The sequence below is a fragment of the Zeus faber genome, assembly GCF_960531495.2.
Source record: "Zeus faber genome assembly, chromosome: 4".
Lineage (NCBI taxonomy): Eukaryota > Metazoa > Chordata > Actinopteri > Zeiformes > Zeidae > Zeus > Zeus faber.
In genome coordinates this window covers 33,662,780-33,680,350 of record NC_137191.1, presented here as the reverse complement: position 1 = coordinate 33,680,350, position 17,571 = coordinate 33,662,780, and the positions used below count along the sequence as shown (strand labels likewise).

The 17,571-nt window shown below is 40.1% G+C and overlaps 1 protein-coding gene across 3 annotated transcripts in view; it reads right to left on the bottom strand.

The window, feature by feature from the left end:
* The window catches only part of LOC307229710 (uncharacterized protein), a 33,288-nt gene extending 16,952 nt beyond the window's left edge, over positions 1–16,336 (bottom strand). The window contains exons 1-8 of one of the 3 annotated variants that reach the window (XM_079999759.1): positions 16,150–16,336; positions 12,798–14,608; positions 9,090–9,151; positions 7,192–7,221; positions 6,922–7,091; positions 3,489–3,611; positions 1,941–2,110; positions 211–423 (exon numbers count right to left, since the gene is read on the bottom strand). In XM_079999759.1, coding sequence (XP_079855885.1) covers positions 211–423; positions 1,941–2,110; positions 3,489–3,611; positions 6,922–7,091; positions 7,192–7,221; positions 9,090–9,151; positions 12,798–14,093 — 2,064 coding nt within the window. In that variant the 5' untranslated portion in view covers positions 14,094–14,608; positions 16,150–16,336. The remainder of the gene's footprint in view (positions 1–210; positions 424–1,940; positions 2,111–3,488; positions 3,612–6,921; positions 7,092–7,191; positions 7,222–9,089; positions 9,152–12,797; positions 14,609–16,149) is intronic. The other 2 variants (XM_079999761.1, XM_079999760.1) reach the window with 2 other exon arrangements.
* Positions 16,337–17,571: the final 1,235 nt, after the last annotated feature.

The following is a 17,571-nucleotide window of genomic DNA, read 5'->3' as shown; positions in this document are numbered from 1 at the left end:
TGATAACATACCACATATTTTACCTACACCTGTTTCTTATCTGGAATGAACACTGCAGTCAGATCGACACTTCTTTAAGTGTCGATCTGACTGTGTCGAAGTTTAAGTGTGCCGATGTCATCCAAAAGTAGTCATATTTTCTTTATATTTCTGCACATCACCCCCCGAGACATTGTCCAGATGTTGCCGGGGAGGCAAAACTGACTGTACCGTCTGTCCTGTAACTTCCGAACTGTCTCCACCCTCTTCTGGGGAGCAGGTCATAAGGATCAGATTGTTGATCTTGCCAAAAGAGCCCACCAGGTTGGTGACCTCCTGCTCAGAGGCATCCGCGGGGATGCCTGTCAAAGTAAGCAGGCGAGCTGCGGCTGTGGAAGCCTGGGGCAGCTTCTTTTTCTTCTTGGCTGGTGGGCCTTTGACAGTCTGGAAGAAAAAGAGCGGGGGCAGAGTTAAGTTGGCAAGAAAAAATGGCTAGGATAATTTATTGTTACAGTAATTAGGACTTTCATACAACAAAATATATTTTGTGATATTTTCTTATGAATTCTAAATACCATGTGAAGGAATTACACTGCAATTTATTATGTGGATCTATCCTATCTACCTATCCTAAATAATGATATCAAAGCAATACTGACATTAATCATTACTTTAGAATACAAAATTGAAATGCCAATATGACCATCATCTAATCTAACTATCTAATCTTACTATAAAGGAAGGAATCTTTCTGTATGGTCTGTCTGTCTATCTGTATGTCCTTCGACTATCTCGACAACCGATCATCTGCTCTACTTCACACTTAGCAGGTGTATTGCTGGGGACCCAAGGACATGCAGTGTAGAATATGGTGAAATTTGGACAAGCGACATGTGTAATATTAATCAACTTTCAAAAAACAGCATACAGCCAGCCAGCGGGGCTTCAGGTCTCTGTTATTGAGTCACAAAGAGTGTCTTTCCCGGTGTACGACTAACTGAAAGTTTCACCTTCCATTGTGGGACACAGCACTGAGGGAGCATTTTGTTCAACTGTGCCATTAAAATCTCTTAGAAAATGGTTGTTTCAAATTCTGTGACAATTCAATGACAAAAGTAGGGGTGTCACGATTGGATTTGACTTTCGATTTTAAGCTCACGATTCGATTTGCGAATTAAAGATATGTATTTTTATCATTGTTGTTTTTGTCATTGTTAAGCCTCTTTCACACATAGTTCCTCGGTAAATTACTGGGATAACCATTCCGGCAGCGCTATTGTTTATTTTGAACGTTTAAAATAGGCTTTTTTGGAAAACAGTTACATTTTTTGAACGTTTTAGATAGGCCATTAAAAAAAAAATATATATATATATATATATATATATATATATATATATATATATATATATATATATATATATATATACACACACACACACACACACACACACACACACACACACACACACACACACACACACACACACACACACACACACACACACACACACACACACACACACACACACACACACTCACTCCCCCCCCCCGATCTTACTGTTGACACGGCGATACAAACTAGGGATGTTAAAATTTGCCGACTAAACGACCGTCTGGGTACATGTGTCAAAATAGCATAAATGGACTGTAATTATAAAAATAAAATAAAAAAGACCAAAATATATATTTTTTTATATGGGAGACAGTGCCGCCACCCCACCGATCCTTTCGAATTTGAATTGGAATAGTGACACCCCTAGACAAAAGTTTTTTTTTAAACTGTCAAGAGGAGATAATCTGAAAATTAGGTAAGTATTTGCTTAAAGGCCATAAACTCTAAATCAAGTATCGGAGAGCCTCAAGGTGAATAAGTAGGCATTTCTCCTACATTGATGTAAAAATATGTGAAAGGGTATTAGTGCATGGAGAACATGAAAATATAACTAAAGATAACCCCCACCATGTCAAGCTCGTTGTTCCCGGCAGCCTTCGGCTTATTTCCCACCTTGGTGGGCACTTTGGTGGAGGCCTGGGATGGTCCAGGCTTAGAGAGCTGACCAGGCTTGGGGGCAGTCGGGTGTTTGGCCGAGACATCACGAGGGCGCTTTAGGCTGCTACGAGAAGAGCTGCCTGTGGAAATACATTGGGTTACAAGGAGTGCAGAGGATGCAAAGGGAAAACAACTTCATAAAATGTTAACAAAAAGGTCAACTTTAAAGCAACACTATGTAACTTTTTTATCTTAAAATAACAACTTCAAAATCATTTTGATGGCACACTGACTTGTAATATGGAGAATGGCACTTCTGTCATTTCCACCCACCCATCCCCCTGAATGCCTGTTCTTGTATTACGTAACTTCTGTGTTGGGGTTGGAAAGCACAGGGAAGGTGGGTAACGCTTTACAGCTCTATTGGCTCAGGGTTTCCCTTTAGCCTGTAATTACATTTTTTTTTTGGCCTGGTAAAATTTGTAAAAAACAAAAAAACCCTTAATTATAAACTTGTTGGTCAAAATATCTGGTCATAGTGCTCATACAAAACATGGCTGTGCACCACCTCCCTGAGGGAGCGGCAAGACGGCAAGTGGTGCGCCCGGCAGCCGCGCGCCGGCCAACACTTAATTGCACCATGGGGTTTGTTTCACCTGCTTACTCAGGCGAGCACATCGGGTACCTACACCAATTCCTCCCCACGGCTCTGGGAAACGACAAGGTGCTTGCAAGGGCCGATGTAACCTAGTTGTACAGTCTGTTTGTAACACAGACTTATTGAAATGCGGCCAATAAGGTCAAATAAATAAAAAATTGTCCAGTAAAAAATTATTTTTGGACACCGGGCCGAGTTTTACAAGTTGTCTAAAAATGCAATTGCACTCAGAATCTGTTGGGGCGCAAATAGCAAAAGTTACATAGTGCTGCTTTAAAGCAAAAGAAAGCAAAAATGTAGTTTAAATCTGGCAGGGACTGAAATTGTGGCTTTGAATCACTTTAACTCAATATTTGCAGCAAATTGCACCTCTCGCTTTCTCCAAACATAAAGCTGGGACCGGGTTTTGGCAACACCATGGGAGCCAGTGATAAACAGCACATTCTACACTACACAAATTCAACACTGGGCTGCTAGCTAGCTTCAAAAATAGAGAGGGAAGGTGAACATAGGGATAATTTCAAACAAATTACAATTTTGAGGGGATTGTAAATGTTGGAGGATTTCCTCTTTAGATGGCTAGCTCACTCAGTCTGTAGTTACTCAGTTGCAAAGAGATAGAAGAAAGGTTTATTTGACAAGAGTGCAAGATAGGATAATCATGCAATCATCATTCAAGCTTTTAGAGCTAAAATCAGTAACTTGTCAGAAATGTGTGTTAAGAGTGAGTTGCAGCAGGGAGACGGTTTCCGGTTTACAGCTATTTAATATTTTCTATTAAATAGCTGTAAAATGGAAAACACTCCAGGTGTCCTTTAAATAAAAAAGGGGAGGGAGAGAAGAATGGGTACCAGACTGACCTGATGATTCTCTCGCCCTCCTATCAGGTCGATGGCTGGTGGAGGAGGAGGAGCCACCCCTGCGTGATTGGTTGGGACTGTGTCTTCCACTGGAGTGGTGGTGGTCCATGTGATGGCCATGGTCTTAGGACAGGAGAGAAGCAGAGTGGGGGTCATTTCAATCGGCTATAATGCTTTCTTCTGATAGATTGAGAAGGAACTTGTTACTGGTACTGTTTATAATTTCAGACCAACTAGTTGGTAAAACTTCTTTACGTTCATCCAACATTGTTTGTTCAAATGCCCTATCTCGCAACTTCTGACTTCTCTTTTATGTGTATTCTCTCTAGCTGTTCACGTATGTAGTCTTCCATATCTCTGAGGGCAACTTCATTCCAGGTGCATCCGTGACCACGGTTCAATTGTCACTATGGAAGTGTACCAGCCACAACAAAAAACCCCCAGGTGTAGTGAATAACATTGCTCATGTTGTTCCAATGGTACCTGTCAAGGGGTGGGCTATATTACGCAATAAGCGAACAGTCAATTCTTGAAGTTGATGTGTTGGAAGCAGGAAAAATGAGCAAGCGTAAGGATCTGAGCGACTTTGACATGGGCCAAATTGTCTCCAAAACGGCAGGTCTTGTGGGGTGTTCCCAGTATGCAGTGGTTAGTGCCTACCAAAAGTGGTCCAAGGAAGGACAACCGGTGAACCGTCAACAGGGTCATGGGGGCCCATGGTCTCATTGATGTGTGTGGGAAGCGAAGTCTAGCCCATCTGGTCCAATCCCACAGAAGAGCTACTGTAGCACAAATTGCTGAAAAAGGTAATGCTGACGATGATAGAAAGGTGTCAGAACACACAGTACATCACGCCTCCTGCATATGGGGCTGCATAGCAGCAGACCCGTCAGGGTGCCCATGCTGACCCCTGTCCTCTGCTGAAAATGCCTACAGTGAGCATCAGAACTGGACCATGAAGCAATGGAAGAAGGTGGTCTGGTCTGATGAATCCGTTTTCTTCGACATGATGTGGATGGCTGGGGTTGGGGTCTGACATGATAGAGCATCTGTGAGATGTGCTGGAACAACAAGCCTGTTCCATGGGGATGTTTAATGTTATGGTACGGTACAGACGTGGACAAATTTGTTGGTATCCTTAGATGAAAAAAGAGCCCAATTTTTTTCTGAAATAACTTGAAACTCACCAAAGTAATTGGCATCCATCATTGATTATTCCATATTTAATAGAAATCAGACTTTGCATTTTATTTTTGATTCAACAGAATATTTAACATAATAAAACAAATTAAAAAATGGCATGGACATAAATGATGAAATCCTTAACCTAATATTTTGTTGCACAACCTTTAGAGGCAATCACTGCAATCGACCTATTTCTGTAGCTCTCAATGAGAATTCTGCACCTGTCAACAGGTAGTTTGCCCCACTCTTCCTGAGCAAACTGCTCCAACTGTCTCAGGTTTGAAGGGTGCCTTCTCCAGACTGCATGTTTCAGCTCTTTTCATAGATGTTCGATAGGATTTAGATCAGGGCTTAAAGAAGGCCACTTCAGAATAGTCCAATGTTTTGTTCTCATCCATTCTTGGGTGCTTTTAGCTGTGTGTTTTGGGTCATTATCCTGTTGGAGGACCCATGACCTGCGACAGAGATTTCTGACACTAGGCACTACGCTTCGGAATGCCTTGATAATCCTGAGATTTTATTGTGCCCTGCACAGATTAAAGGCAGCCCTTGCCAGATGCATTCTCCCTGAAGCATTGTGGCTTGTCCATATTAGCAAATTCCAGTCTGGGTTTTGATGTTTTTCTTTCAAAAGTGGAGTCCTCCTGAGTCTTCTTCCATGGAGCCCACTGTCACTCAAAAAGCTGAAACTTCTTAATAACATTTGCAACTGTAGTCACAGGAACATCAAGCTGCTTGGAGTTCTCATAGCCTTTACCTTCAACATGCTTGTCGATAATTTTCTTTCTGATCTCGTCAAAAAACTCTCTCCTTTGCTTTCTCTGGTCAATGGTGCGCACGATACCAAACAGCAGAGCATTTAAATAGGCTGAATGACTGATTATAAGATTGAAGACATGTGATACCAAATAAAGAAAGCAGTTAGTTTGAAATATCACTATAATGAAATTATTTATAATCTTTTCAAAGGGGTACCAACAAATCTGTTAAGGCCATTTCAGAATATAATTTATCTCTTTAGCAGTAATTTATCTCTTCACAGTTTCTTTGCTTTACTCTATGACATACTAAAGGTATGCAGGTATACATGAGAAAATTGCTTTTAATTTCACTTATCAATATCACTTTTCAAGAGAAATGAAGCATTGTTTCAATGAGCTGTAAGGGTACCAACAAATTTGTCCACGTCTGTATATACAGGTATTCCTCACTTAACAACAAATTCTGTTCCTAGGACCAGGTCGTAAAGCGAATTGGTCGATAAGCGAGGAACCGTGTTATTTCACGTTATGGAGGCGTGGCGGTTGGGAATGCTAGTGTCGTGAATACTGACAGATCGTGGGAACGAGACTGAGAACGGCGATGAGATGTATATAGTGTATTTAGTATATAAAGGGTGATGCACGATGAGATGCTTGACACTGAGACGCTGCACACACAACCCGCACGCCATGGTATTGTACGCAGACCACAATACAGACTGGTCAGAGAGCTGGTCCTAAGTCTGGACGGCTGTTAAACAGGTAGGTCGTTAAGTGAGGAGTACCTGTATGTTGGTCTATGATTTTACAGCAAGATTCATGTAACCCAGAATTTGCAGCCTATATTTGGTGTGATTGGTCCGGATAGCATATTTAGTGCCAACCATAATCGTGTTCACACCTACATTGAACTATTGCATTATTTTGACTGCTATGACCATGCAATTTTTTGACTGTAGGTTTTACTTCATGTCATTCTTTTTCTGGCACCTGCCCATATTGAACTCACTAATTGGCATTTTGGTACTACATGCTAACTTTGTGTAGATAGATGTGTACCTTTGTGTTAAATATATTTCTACATGTGTTCTATTCATTTTTTTTTATCTCTTGACTGCATTGTTTCTGCTGCTGTAATGCCTGAATTTTCCTCCGGGTATTAATAAAGTGTTCTAATCAAATCCAATAATTACTATTGATGAAGACAATGGGGAATGCTTGGTAAATAACAAATCCATTCAGTGCCCTCTCTTCATCCCAAACTGTGGGATTTGAGCGCATCCTTGGACACGCAGGATATTGACCCAAGGAAAATTGTTTCCAGCATACTTGGCTCCATTTGTAGAATCTGTCCTTCTGTCTGTGAACCTCATATTATGTTGCTGTGAGAACATGCATTTTACATACGATGAATGAGTATGTGAGCACATACTTTACAGGTTGCATAAAGCAAAAACATTGGATCAGAATACAAAAACATGCCCTACCCATGCTGTGCTGGTGGCTAGGGCGATGGTGGGAGGGGTAAGGGCCCCTGTACTGCCTATGGTGATGTGGGCTTGCACGATATTTACTGGGGGGAGGACTCTGGGACCAGGAGAGGGAGCGGGAGCGCTCCTTGGGGTGCCATGGAGCCCGTTGGCCATCGCGGTCCCTCCTGGAGTTGGGTGAAGGGGGAATTGAGAGGACAGCGTGATAAGACAAGGGGAAAAAGATTTTTTTATTTTTTAAAACAAAAGAAAATTAGTGAAACCGACCTTGATATATTGGGATTCCACTCAGGAAACCTTGACAAAGACACACAGACCTGTTAGTGCTTCATTGAACGCTGTTTAAGGAATCATGAAATAAAAATTGAACTGGGCGATAACGAGTGCTGACTTGTACTAGTATTTGAAGAGCAACAATCAGGTTACATTTTTAATAAATTCACAATCTTGGGCTTATGGTTGGAATGAGGGCTTGATGGTTTGAAAAAAAACAAAAAAACCCATTAACAGGCAACAAGGGCAAAAATAAGTGACGTCACGCAGGGCCAACAGTCTCATTGACTTCCACAGCACAGTAGTGGGGTGGCTGTCAGTTGACTGGTCAGTAAGTTTCAAAGCTATTTAGGATGGTGAAGTATTGTGTTTGTGCAGGTTGCACAACCTCTAGCTTTAATAATATAAAACAATAACAAATTAAATAATCAGCTGAGGTCATGGGCTAGAAGTGCCAGCACAAGCACCTGAGAAGCAGAGTGGAAGGGCAGGTATCGATGGCTTGTCTCCCTGTTACAGAAGTGCAGGAATTATTATTTAGAAGTAAAGAGTATTTACTCACAAAACACACTGAAACCGCAGTTAAGTTAAAGAAAACAACAGAGAGACGTGTGTGACACGGCACAAAGTGCACAGGTTTGGTTTGTTCAAGTAGGAAACAAGTAAATCAAAAATAAAAACACACCGTCTTTTTCTCTCCGCTCCCATTGGGATAGAGTAGAACAGTCTTAGTTATGTGTTTCATTTCATATGAGCAGGAAACTATGGGAAATAAATGTTAATCTGAAAAAGCCCTTCAAAAAGACAGTCTCTCTGCATCAAACAGAAGGGTGCGGTGGGACCACTCACAGTGGGATGGAGCGGAACCTTCTTTGTTATGTTAAAGTTTTAAATTCATACAAGTAGGAAACTAATGGAAATAAATCTAAAATAAAAACACACCCTCTTTTCCTTCTACTTGTCATGCATTGTATCGCTAGCTCTGTCTAGTCTCTTACGTGACGTCACATTAAAACTCATCTGCAAATTCCGATTTTTAGGTGGCTGTGGCTCATTCCATTACAAATGCTTTATGAAAGTACATTTTATATTGAATTGCTACATAATTTCCCCAGACATGAATTCACTGGATATGCCAACCTGAAAGTTGCTCTTTAAAACAACAACAATTTCAAAGCATAAACCCTCTGCACATTTTCCGATAGATCTATCACAGTCTTGCCGAAACAAAACAACTATGAATAAAAGAATCTGCTAATGTTGAGAATCTTGCAAATAGCATTTATATTGCCGATGTTTGAAAGTTACAATTTTCTTTTCAACTATGTGGTGCTTTTCTTGCAACCCTGAATGTGGCAACCATGGTTAAATAAAAATCTTCCCTTTGGTGAACTTAATTAGTCTATCAAAGGTTTGTTAAAAAGAACACATTTACCTCAAATGTTACACCATTTACTGTTTTGCTGGAGAGTGCTGACTTTCCCCTGCCGACTTACCAGGTTTGGTGTCCAGTTAAAAAAAATGATAAACTTATTTACACAAATTGATTCACTTGTTGAAAAGCAAATTTTCTTCACTATTGAAAATTTTATCCCCACCAGTTTAAAATAAACTAGAGTAGAACATCATTTTCCTCGACTCGAAGTGTTTAGTTCAACGAATTATGCATTAAAAATTTGCCTACATCAATAGCATTTGCAATTTAATTAAAAATTTTGCAGCCACTGTCGACCAAAACAACCATGTGGTTCATTTGGTTGGTAAAGTTCGATACGCAAGAGTTGGAAAAACGGGGTACTACTGTACAAAAAGCGTTTCAAAAACAAAAACCGCCTCGACATCATCCTTGCAGTTTCTGCAAGGTGTAGAACACGATTCCAAAGCCTCCTCACTTGTTGCGCAAGTCTCTGCAGGCAGCAGTGTGGTTGACAGTATTGACGTGGTCGTTCCAATCCTGAGGAAGAAAAGAAAAAAGAAAAAAAAAAACAGAACAGACACGGGAATGTCACTGTCAGAAAGAAGTAGACAGAAGCAAACCTTGAAAATAATTACTCTTCCCGTGTACACACGCGCAAATGAAGAGCACGATTTTTTAATTTTGCATGTCACTGTTTTCAGATGAAGTGATGTCTAAAACATACCTGGAAAATACGTAAATGTTTTCTTATATGGAGGAATATACCTAACAGATTGACTTCAGTCTTCACTGTTTTAATTCTTGCTCGTTTGGCTATATAATTGCAGTAATATAATTTCTTGCATCAGGCCATCTATGATAAGATTAGCAATGAGTTCATTTTCTCAAAACCGCTGTATATGCCAAGAGGATTTACCAACACATTGCATTTTTTGCTGTCATTCTGAAATAGATCTGCATAAAAACACCATCTCCAATAGAAGAGATAAGAGCCATGCTCTTCAAAAATCTTCATCCTGAAAACATGTACCTTTCTCTCATTCCTCAATATTCTGAAGTTTCTAAAATATAAAGGATCAAAGCATTTCCAGGTTGTGCTAGGATGGTCTTGCAAATACACATATAACAGATGCACACATGGTCGAGGTGATGCTGCACAAACAGCAGAAGCTGCGGAATGAACTGACAGCTTGACATCAACCATCACTCATTATCAGGCAACAAATTAGCATACCATCTAGTATAATATATCAAAGCAATACACCTTGAATAGCTGGAAAATGGCTTACGATAAATGAAGTTTTTCTATATTGTATGAATATTTGTCAGATGATTTTACAAGCAGCTGCACAACACTCATTTTTCATCACAATCTTTTTTTTATGGTTGGTGTCTAGTAATCCTTAAAAACCCAGAGGGAGAGGTTGAAATGTTGCTGAGCCATTTCAGGTTATTGGTATTGCAAAACGTTACATTAATTATATTAGTCAATAGGAATTGGGGTGTATAAGACAATACTTCTATGGCAGAACGAAATGGAAGTAGATACAGAATATTTGGATTATTTCGATTTGGAATATTTTAAGTATTTTCTACCGTATCTTAGTAAGACATTTATGACAGCAAGGAGTGCCAAATGCCACAAATCCCGAAAGCACAGAAATAAATATCCTTGAGAGCAAATTATTTATTCTATACTATAGTTAAGGACCGGTGTGTAAAATGTAGTGGCATCTAGAAGAACGGAGAACATAAGTATGTTCGAACTAGTGTATAATCCCATTAAAACAAGAATTATTGCTTTTTTGTTACCTTAGAATGAGCCCTTTAAATCTATAGGGAGCAGGTCCTCCCTTCCACGGGAGGGCACCATGTTGCACCGCCATGTTTCTAAAGTAGCCCAGAACAGACAAACCACACACTGACTCTTCCCCTTCCTCTAACCTCCCTAACGTAACTAGGTGGCAGCGTTTCCGTGATGCGGTAATTGCTGTTTTTTTACCAGGGAAATCTGTCCGACATATTTAAATCTCTCCAGTTATAATGTCCGGTGAAAATAAGCACAATTTGAATAACTGTGGGGCGATTAAATGAGAATTATCGCCATTTGTTTTTACTCAATGTCAAAATAAAATTTACTTGATCATTTTGATAAAAAATTCCACAGATCTGTTCATTTCCTCAGCAAGTTGCAACGGAAAGCCGATCAGTTTGTGACGATTTAAAGCTGACCTTTCAGCTCTGACCAATCATATTTTGTTATATATATATATATATATATATATATATATATATATATATATATATATATATATATATATATATATATATATATATATATATATAAGCCCCGCCCCTCCCAAATGGACAGGTTGCATTGTAAACACAGCACACACGAAAACAAAACAGAAACAGAAAGATGTATAGTTGACAACAGGGACACATACATTGATATTTCTGCGTTTTTTGGGATAAATAAGTTCCGACGCAAAGCAGACAGTAAAAATTAAGTGTGTAAAAGATGTTGATGGAGCGTCCCAACGAAGACGCACAACACAAACTTTTTAATTTAGACCAACTTGCCACATTTTTTTTATTTTAGTGAAACGTGTATTTAAGTATCTGCACCTGTTGCTTATTGTTCACGAACAGAAATTTGATTAATTATTAATTTCATAATATTTACTTATTTATTTTTAAAATAGCTTAACTGAGGGGACTTATTTTATTTTTAATATTCAATTCAAAATATTATACATGCTACATGATGATGTCACTCTATGTAGCCTGCATATTAATTGTTTTTAAACTCAATAAACACAGATAATATTTGACCAGAATTTCTCCCATTTGTCCAGGAAATTGAAATCTCTCGGCACGTTGACCGGCACCAATTTTTTCTAACAGAAACTCTGCTGGGTGGTCTATCTGGTCTTTGCAAATGGATAATAAAATATGTATCCCGCTAACACTATCTCGCTATCAGACAAAACGCCTCAATTAAAATAGCTTTTTAGCATTACTTCGCAAATGTTAGCTTATAGCCACCATAGCTTCTCCTAGGTCGTTGGAAGGCGAAGGGTATTCAGTTTGTTGCAATCTGCAACCTCACCACTAGATGCCACTAATTGCACACATTGCTCCTTTAACATGTCCAAACCAGAAAATTCCATACCAGGCCCCTGATTTTGCTGGCTATTTTTGTTTCCTCAGTCACTGTAACGAATGGACTAGTTTATCTTTTGGGACAATGTGATCATCTTGTCTTTCGTATGCTCTGAATAAATATCCTATTTTTGGCGGGTTTTACCATCTATGAACCATTAAACTGATCTTCATCATCATTACTTTAATTCGGCATTGCATTTATCCATCGGCTTTCTGCGACTTAACTGTAGGTTTACATAAAACCGGCTAAACTGTTGTGGAAAGCTCCGACAACTCCAAAGTATCCCTGAAGATTGTTCATTCTCCCCACAAAGTAGAACTGAATCTTCATCCGAACAACCCCGATCCAAAAGGCTAATCTGAGGTACTTGGTGTTTATCCTACACTTTTTACCCTGTATAACATACACTGCCAAAAGCTTTGGGAGCTTTTTGTTTCTTTGAACATGCTTCAAATGTCAAACGTGAAAAAAAAAACATCAAAACAATACTATTTAATTTCCGATGTGCATTAAAAAAAACAGTTGGATAATTTGATACATAGGAAGAAAATTAATTTTCACAGCATTGTACATTTTGTCACCTAGCTCGTACTTGTGACATAAGGTACAATCTTAGCTTTTATTGATTTTTTTTTCTCGCTAATCAACATTGGGACACAACATCAGCTGTGTTGGTCATTAAAAGTTGCACCTTGACAAAATTCTCATCCTATTTGTCTTTAAAGTGCATTTGTCACAACACTGGCAGAAAAGGACACGTCAAGATTTCAATCAAATTCACACAAAATATAATCAGACACAAGCTTTTCATTCTAGCATTCCTCATTAAATCCGATAGAAGCCTCTAGACAAATGCTAGCATGTTAACTCAGCGCAATCAGTTGCCATTGGATTAAATGAGGAATATATTAAGGGTGTCATTGTAAAAACATATCTAAATTCCAAAAGGACCGAGCATAGAATCTCAAGAAATCCCTTTAAAAAGTTGACCCTTTGGGCCATGTTCGCACTCACCTCAGCCTGATCACACTGTATGTGGCACAGGGAGCAGGTATGGGGGAAGACCTTTGGCGGCTCCGCTGAGAAATCACTTATCATGGTGGGTGTGGGTAGCCTCTTGCTGCCGTGTGGCGTTGACGGGGAAGATCGCCGGGAAGAGGACAAAGTCTTACTCTGAAGTTCCGACGTAGTCCTTTGCTCATGCCCATCGCGCCTGTAATCACGATCTGGCCGGTGAGATTTGGATGAAGGTGCAAAGTCTCCAGCTGGGGACCTTTTGGCCTTGCGGCTATCGTTGCCGAGGCGCCGGTAGTCCAGGTCGCCGTGCTTGTTTGACTCTGGGGGTCCCAAATGCACCTGTCGCCTGTCATGTAAATGGCCTTTATGTTTGTGAGCAGACGTGGGAGGTGACTGGTACACCCTCTGGACCTTTCTGTCCCTGGATAGTTGCTCTCGTTTGAAACTCTCCCTGCCGCTGCTCTCCTCTGTCGCCCGACTGGCATGGCCGTAGTCGATGACCTTACCCGCCGTTTGGGTGACACTAAGGAGGCTTGGCACTTCTGGCGAACTTGAACGGCCTGTGCTTACTGGAGGAGAAGAACGGGATGCAGGCATGCTGTGGACGCTGCGTGACTTGTTGACTTGGATGTTGCGGAGGATGAAAGGCAAGGTGTCAGGCGTCAGCTGATCATCGGGGTAGTGACTCAGCACCTCCAGATCCTCATTGGATAGTCCAAAGCTAGCTAGGATACTTCCTGCACTCTCCGGGGTGTACAAACTCTGAACATCCAGAGAGCTGTTGCCACTGTGAACTCTTGCTTGGGAGCCCTGAGCCTGAGGAGAAGGCGAGTCTGAGGCACTCCATTTTTGCATGTTCTGAGGCTGCTGCTGATGTGCAGGTAGCTGGTGCCGTTCAGGCTGGTGGGTGGCACTAGATGTGGGTGTGGCAAACAGTTTGCTGGGCTGCTGGTAATTTGACCAGTCTATTCCTTGCTGGTTGCCTGGCTGGTTTTCAGGGGCAAGCCCTGCTGGGTTGTTACTGTACCCGCCTGGCTCAGATGAATGGCAGTTCTGGTGTTGGTTAATGTGGTCCATGCGCCGGTGGTCTATGTCCCTGGAGCCCCTGATTGCCAAGGCTGACTCTAGCTCGTCAGGCAGTTGGGTGGGAGGAGGGAACTGAAAGCCTAGCACCTGGGAGATGATATTGGTGCCGGAGCGACTCTGCTGCCCATGATTGGGTTGTGGTTGGAGATGAGGCCTGTTAGCAAAGGTTTGTGGTGGCCCCTGTTGCTGCGAGTGCTGGTGATACATGGCAGATGAGCGATAGTGAAGTGAAGTTGTGTAGTTCCTGTTACCAGTTGCCGTATTTAACCCCACGTGGGGCGCCTGTTGACTATGGGCAAGATTCAGGAAGATTTGGTGAGGAGAAAAGCGGTTGCCAAGATTACTCTGGTTGCGAGCGGTTAAGGTTGCAAGGACTGTGAGCTGCTGCAGGGCTATTTGGGCCTGAGCCTCTATCTGAGCCAATTGGAGAGCTGTCACTACGGCAGCATGGGTGGCAGGTCCGAACGATAATTGGGTTCTTCTGGTGCTGCAGTCAGCACCAAAGCTTCCTCCCTGGCACAACTGGAGGCTGGGAAGGAACTGTGAATGACTGTCTGTGAGCACAGCAAGGCTGGGAGGTGGAGAGCAGAATTAGAATGTTACAGCAGAAAGGCTTCTTTGATTTGCTTAAGAAATTACTTTTCAGGGAGATTCCATTTTCACAGCGGAGATAAATTCCATCAGCATTGAGAGCATCTTCAACAAGTCTGATGTCCACCAAACTTTGCAGGATGGGAAAGCAAAGTAATGTTATGCAACAATTGTGAATCACTCAGAGACATTACAACTCCTGATAGCCAAGTGAGGTCTTGCTTTTTGCCAAACCTATGCTTCCAAAGCACCCACTGAAACAATAGCAATGTTATAACCTGTGTTTGCCAAAATTTTTGAAGCACAGTTTGAAGCATCACGCAAGCATCTTATACAATATGCCTTATTCATCCAATTTGAAGTAGGCAAATTATATTCTATTAGAGACTATTATCATAATTGAAGAGTCTATCCAACTTACCATCCACTGTGACAGATTGAAAATGAAATCAAAACTATATTTTTGTCTACAACCACTCACCAGCTTAACTATAGCCTGAAATCAAATTAAAAGATTGATGGTAACATTCAAAATTATAAAGGCAATGTTAGGTACAAGATAAACCCTGTTATGGTTTATAGTCTATATGGCTGAATTCACGTCTAGTTTGTTATGCGCACACACCACAAACCAAAGATGAAGGGGTTAGCCTGATGATCTCCATGCAAAACTACTATTAGCACAACATATACCCACACAATTTACAGGGGTATTTGCATTTTACAGTACATGACCATGTATTACAAACAAAGTGAATGTTCCCAAAATACTGTATAGGAGCCTATTGTGGATCTGAATTCTGAATTAACACAAAATACAAAAAAACAGTACACCCCCTTTTCCACCATATGATTCCTTGCCTCTCTTGCTTTGAGTCTGGACAACCAAACACTGAGTATGCCACTAGTACATCACTAGCACAGACAGAGGGAATATGTGCACAGAAACAAAATCTTCATGATGATATAGTTCACAGCCATTAGTCGTTGGGGCTACTCATGAGGGAAAAAATAGGCCTTGAAAGGGTTTCAAATCTTAAAAAAATATCCTAACATACATGCATAAACCTTGACATCTACTTTAGGAATATAAGAGTAAACGTGCATAATTCCATAACTTGCATGACTATTTTTGACAGTGTGATTTGTTGATACATGCTTATTGTATTTTCTTTTTTGGTTCATTGTATATTTTGTTTTTTTGTTAGTTTTTAGGTTCACTGCAGATTGCCATTTTAATATTAATTATTATTACCCGTTTTTTTTTTTGGTGTGAGCGTCTGTTACACCGGAATTTTCCCTCGGAGACGAATAACGTATCCGTCTATCGAAACATGGCGTCCCGAAACAAACAGGCCTAGTTAGCTACACAGAGCCTAGAATGGCAAACTCTCAGTCTAAGTTTAAGAGTTATAGACACAATAGCGTGCACGGATAACTGCAAACTGTACTCTCGTTGTTTGACTGCTAAAACATGAATGCAACGTACAAACGGAGATTAATAACACTTTAATCCGGGTTTGCCTATAGAGACGTGGATATGGCTAACGTTACCCAGCACGACGGCCATTTTGCCGCGGTGCTGCAGAAAAGACCCGTTTTCTTTAGGTGATAACGACAATCAGCATCACCACGTAACGCTATTTTTTTTTTAAGAAGCTTGAATGACTACCTTTCACAGAGTTTCGTTGATGCGAGTCTTAAAATGTAAACGGGAAATGTTTTCGTCCTCTCCGAGAAGCCTGCGATGCGATCCAGCCCGTCAGTTACGTCAGTCGAGGCTGACTAATCGATAGAGAGAGAGGGAGAGAGATTCAGGCGAAGCGGAGCTACGGTCGATCGGCATCAGAACTCGAATACACATTCTGAGAACCCGTTGGGATTTTTATTTTATTTTTTTTTATCGTTTTTCATGTATGTGATATGTTGTGTAAATTACGATTTATTATTAAATTGAGTTAAATCAAATCATTTTTTTAAATTCCAATTTCTAAATCAAGACCACACAATTTGCGGTGAGCTGGAGTGTGTTTGAGATTGATTGGCTTTCTCATCGCCACGGACATTTTTTATATTCACACACAAAAAAATTCCAAAAGAGTTGGGTCACTTTTTTAATTTAGTTTGCACACGCATTCACGATGGTGAAATCGATTATTTAAATAGCAATAACAGTAAACTTCTAGGCCTGATTGATTACCACACCAACGTATTAAGAGAATCACAGAATGCTAATTTATTATTTTATTAAATATTGATTTCATTGTTCTTTACAACTAATGTATCTACTTTATCAACTTGTATGTATTATCATTTTTCTTTCAATTTATTTGCATTGTGTTTGTAATTCATTTATTATGTTATAAATCTCTTTATTCTTAGTGATGTTGTTTCCCGTGCCTTTGTTTTGTTTTGCTTCTGCTACGACCGTACAGCTTCAATATTGGTTTGATTGCACGTCCATGTTTAATGACTTTGCGATTGCATTTAATTTCTCATGTTTTTGGAGTTGAATATTCTTTTTTGCTTGTATTCAATATACACATGGTGCACGCATCTGTAAAGGTAAAATTAAAAAAAGAAAAATATAATAAATACCATAAAAAAGGACTATAATACATTTTACAGATTTTTCCTAATACAGTCCTTGAACAACTCAAAATATATATGACAAGCTGTTGTATTGGATTAGATTTGATTTGATTCGATTCGATTCGATTCGATTAGATGCATTATTTTTTTGCCCTCTACATAAAACAATATTTTGGAAGCTAGGGAAATAAGTTGCTATTGCTTCAATGGCTTGTTTGTTTAACGAAACAATGTTTGCCCTTATTGGACATTTTGTTTGTTTCCTTTCTTTTTAATATGCATCACAGCATTGTGGGTTACGACACTATTAATTTTCTAAAATGTAATGGAATAGTTCAAATCTTTAATAATTTTTGGGTCCAATCAAATCTGGATCCTGAGGCTAGACTGGTTGAGAACCACTGATCCAGAGGGAGTGAACATACAGTAATAACAGAAACGCTGAGAAATATATAAACTTGGAGTAGTGCTGTCCTTTTATCAAAAAAATTCATTTGGCATC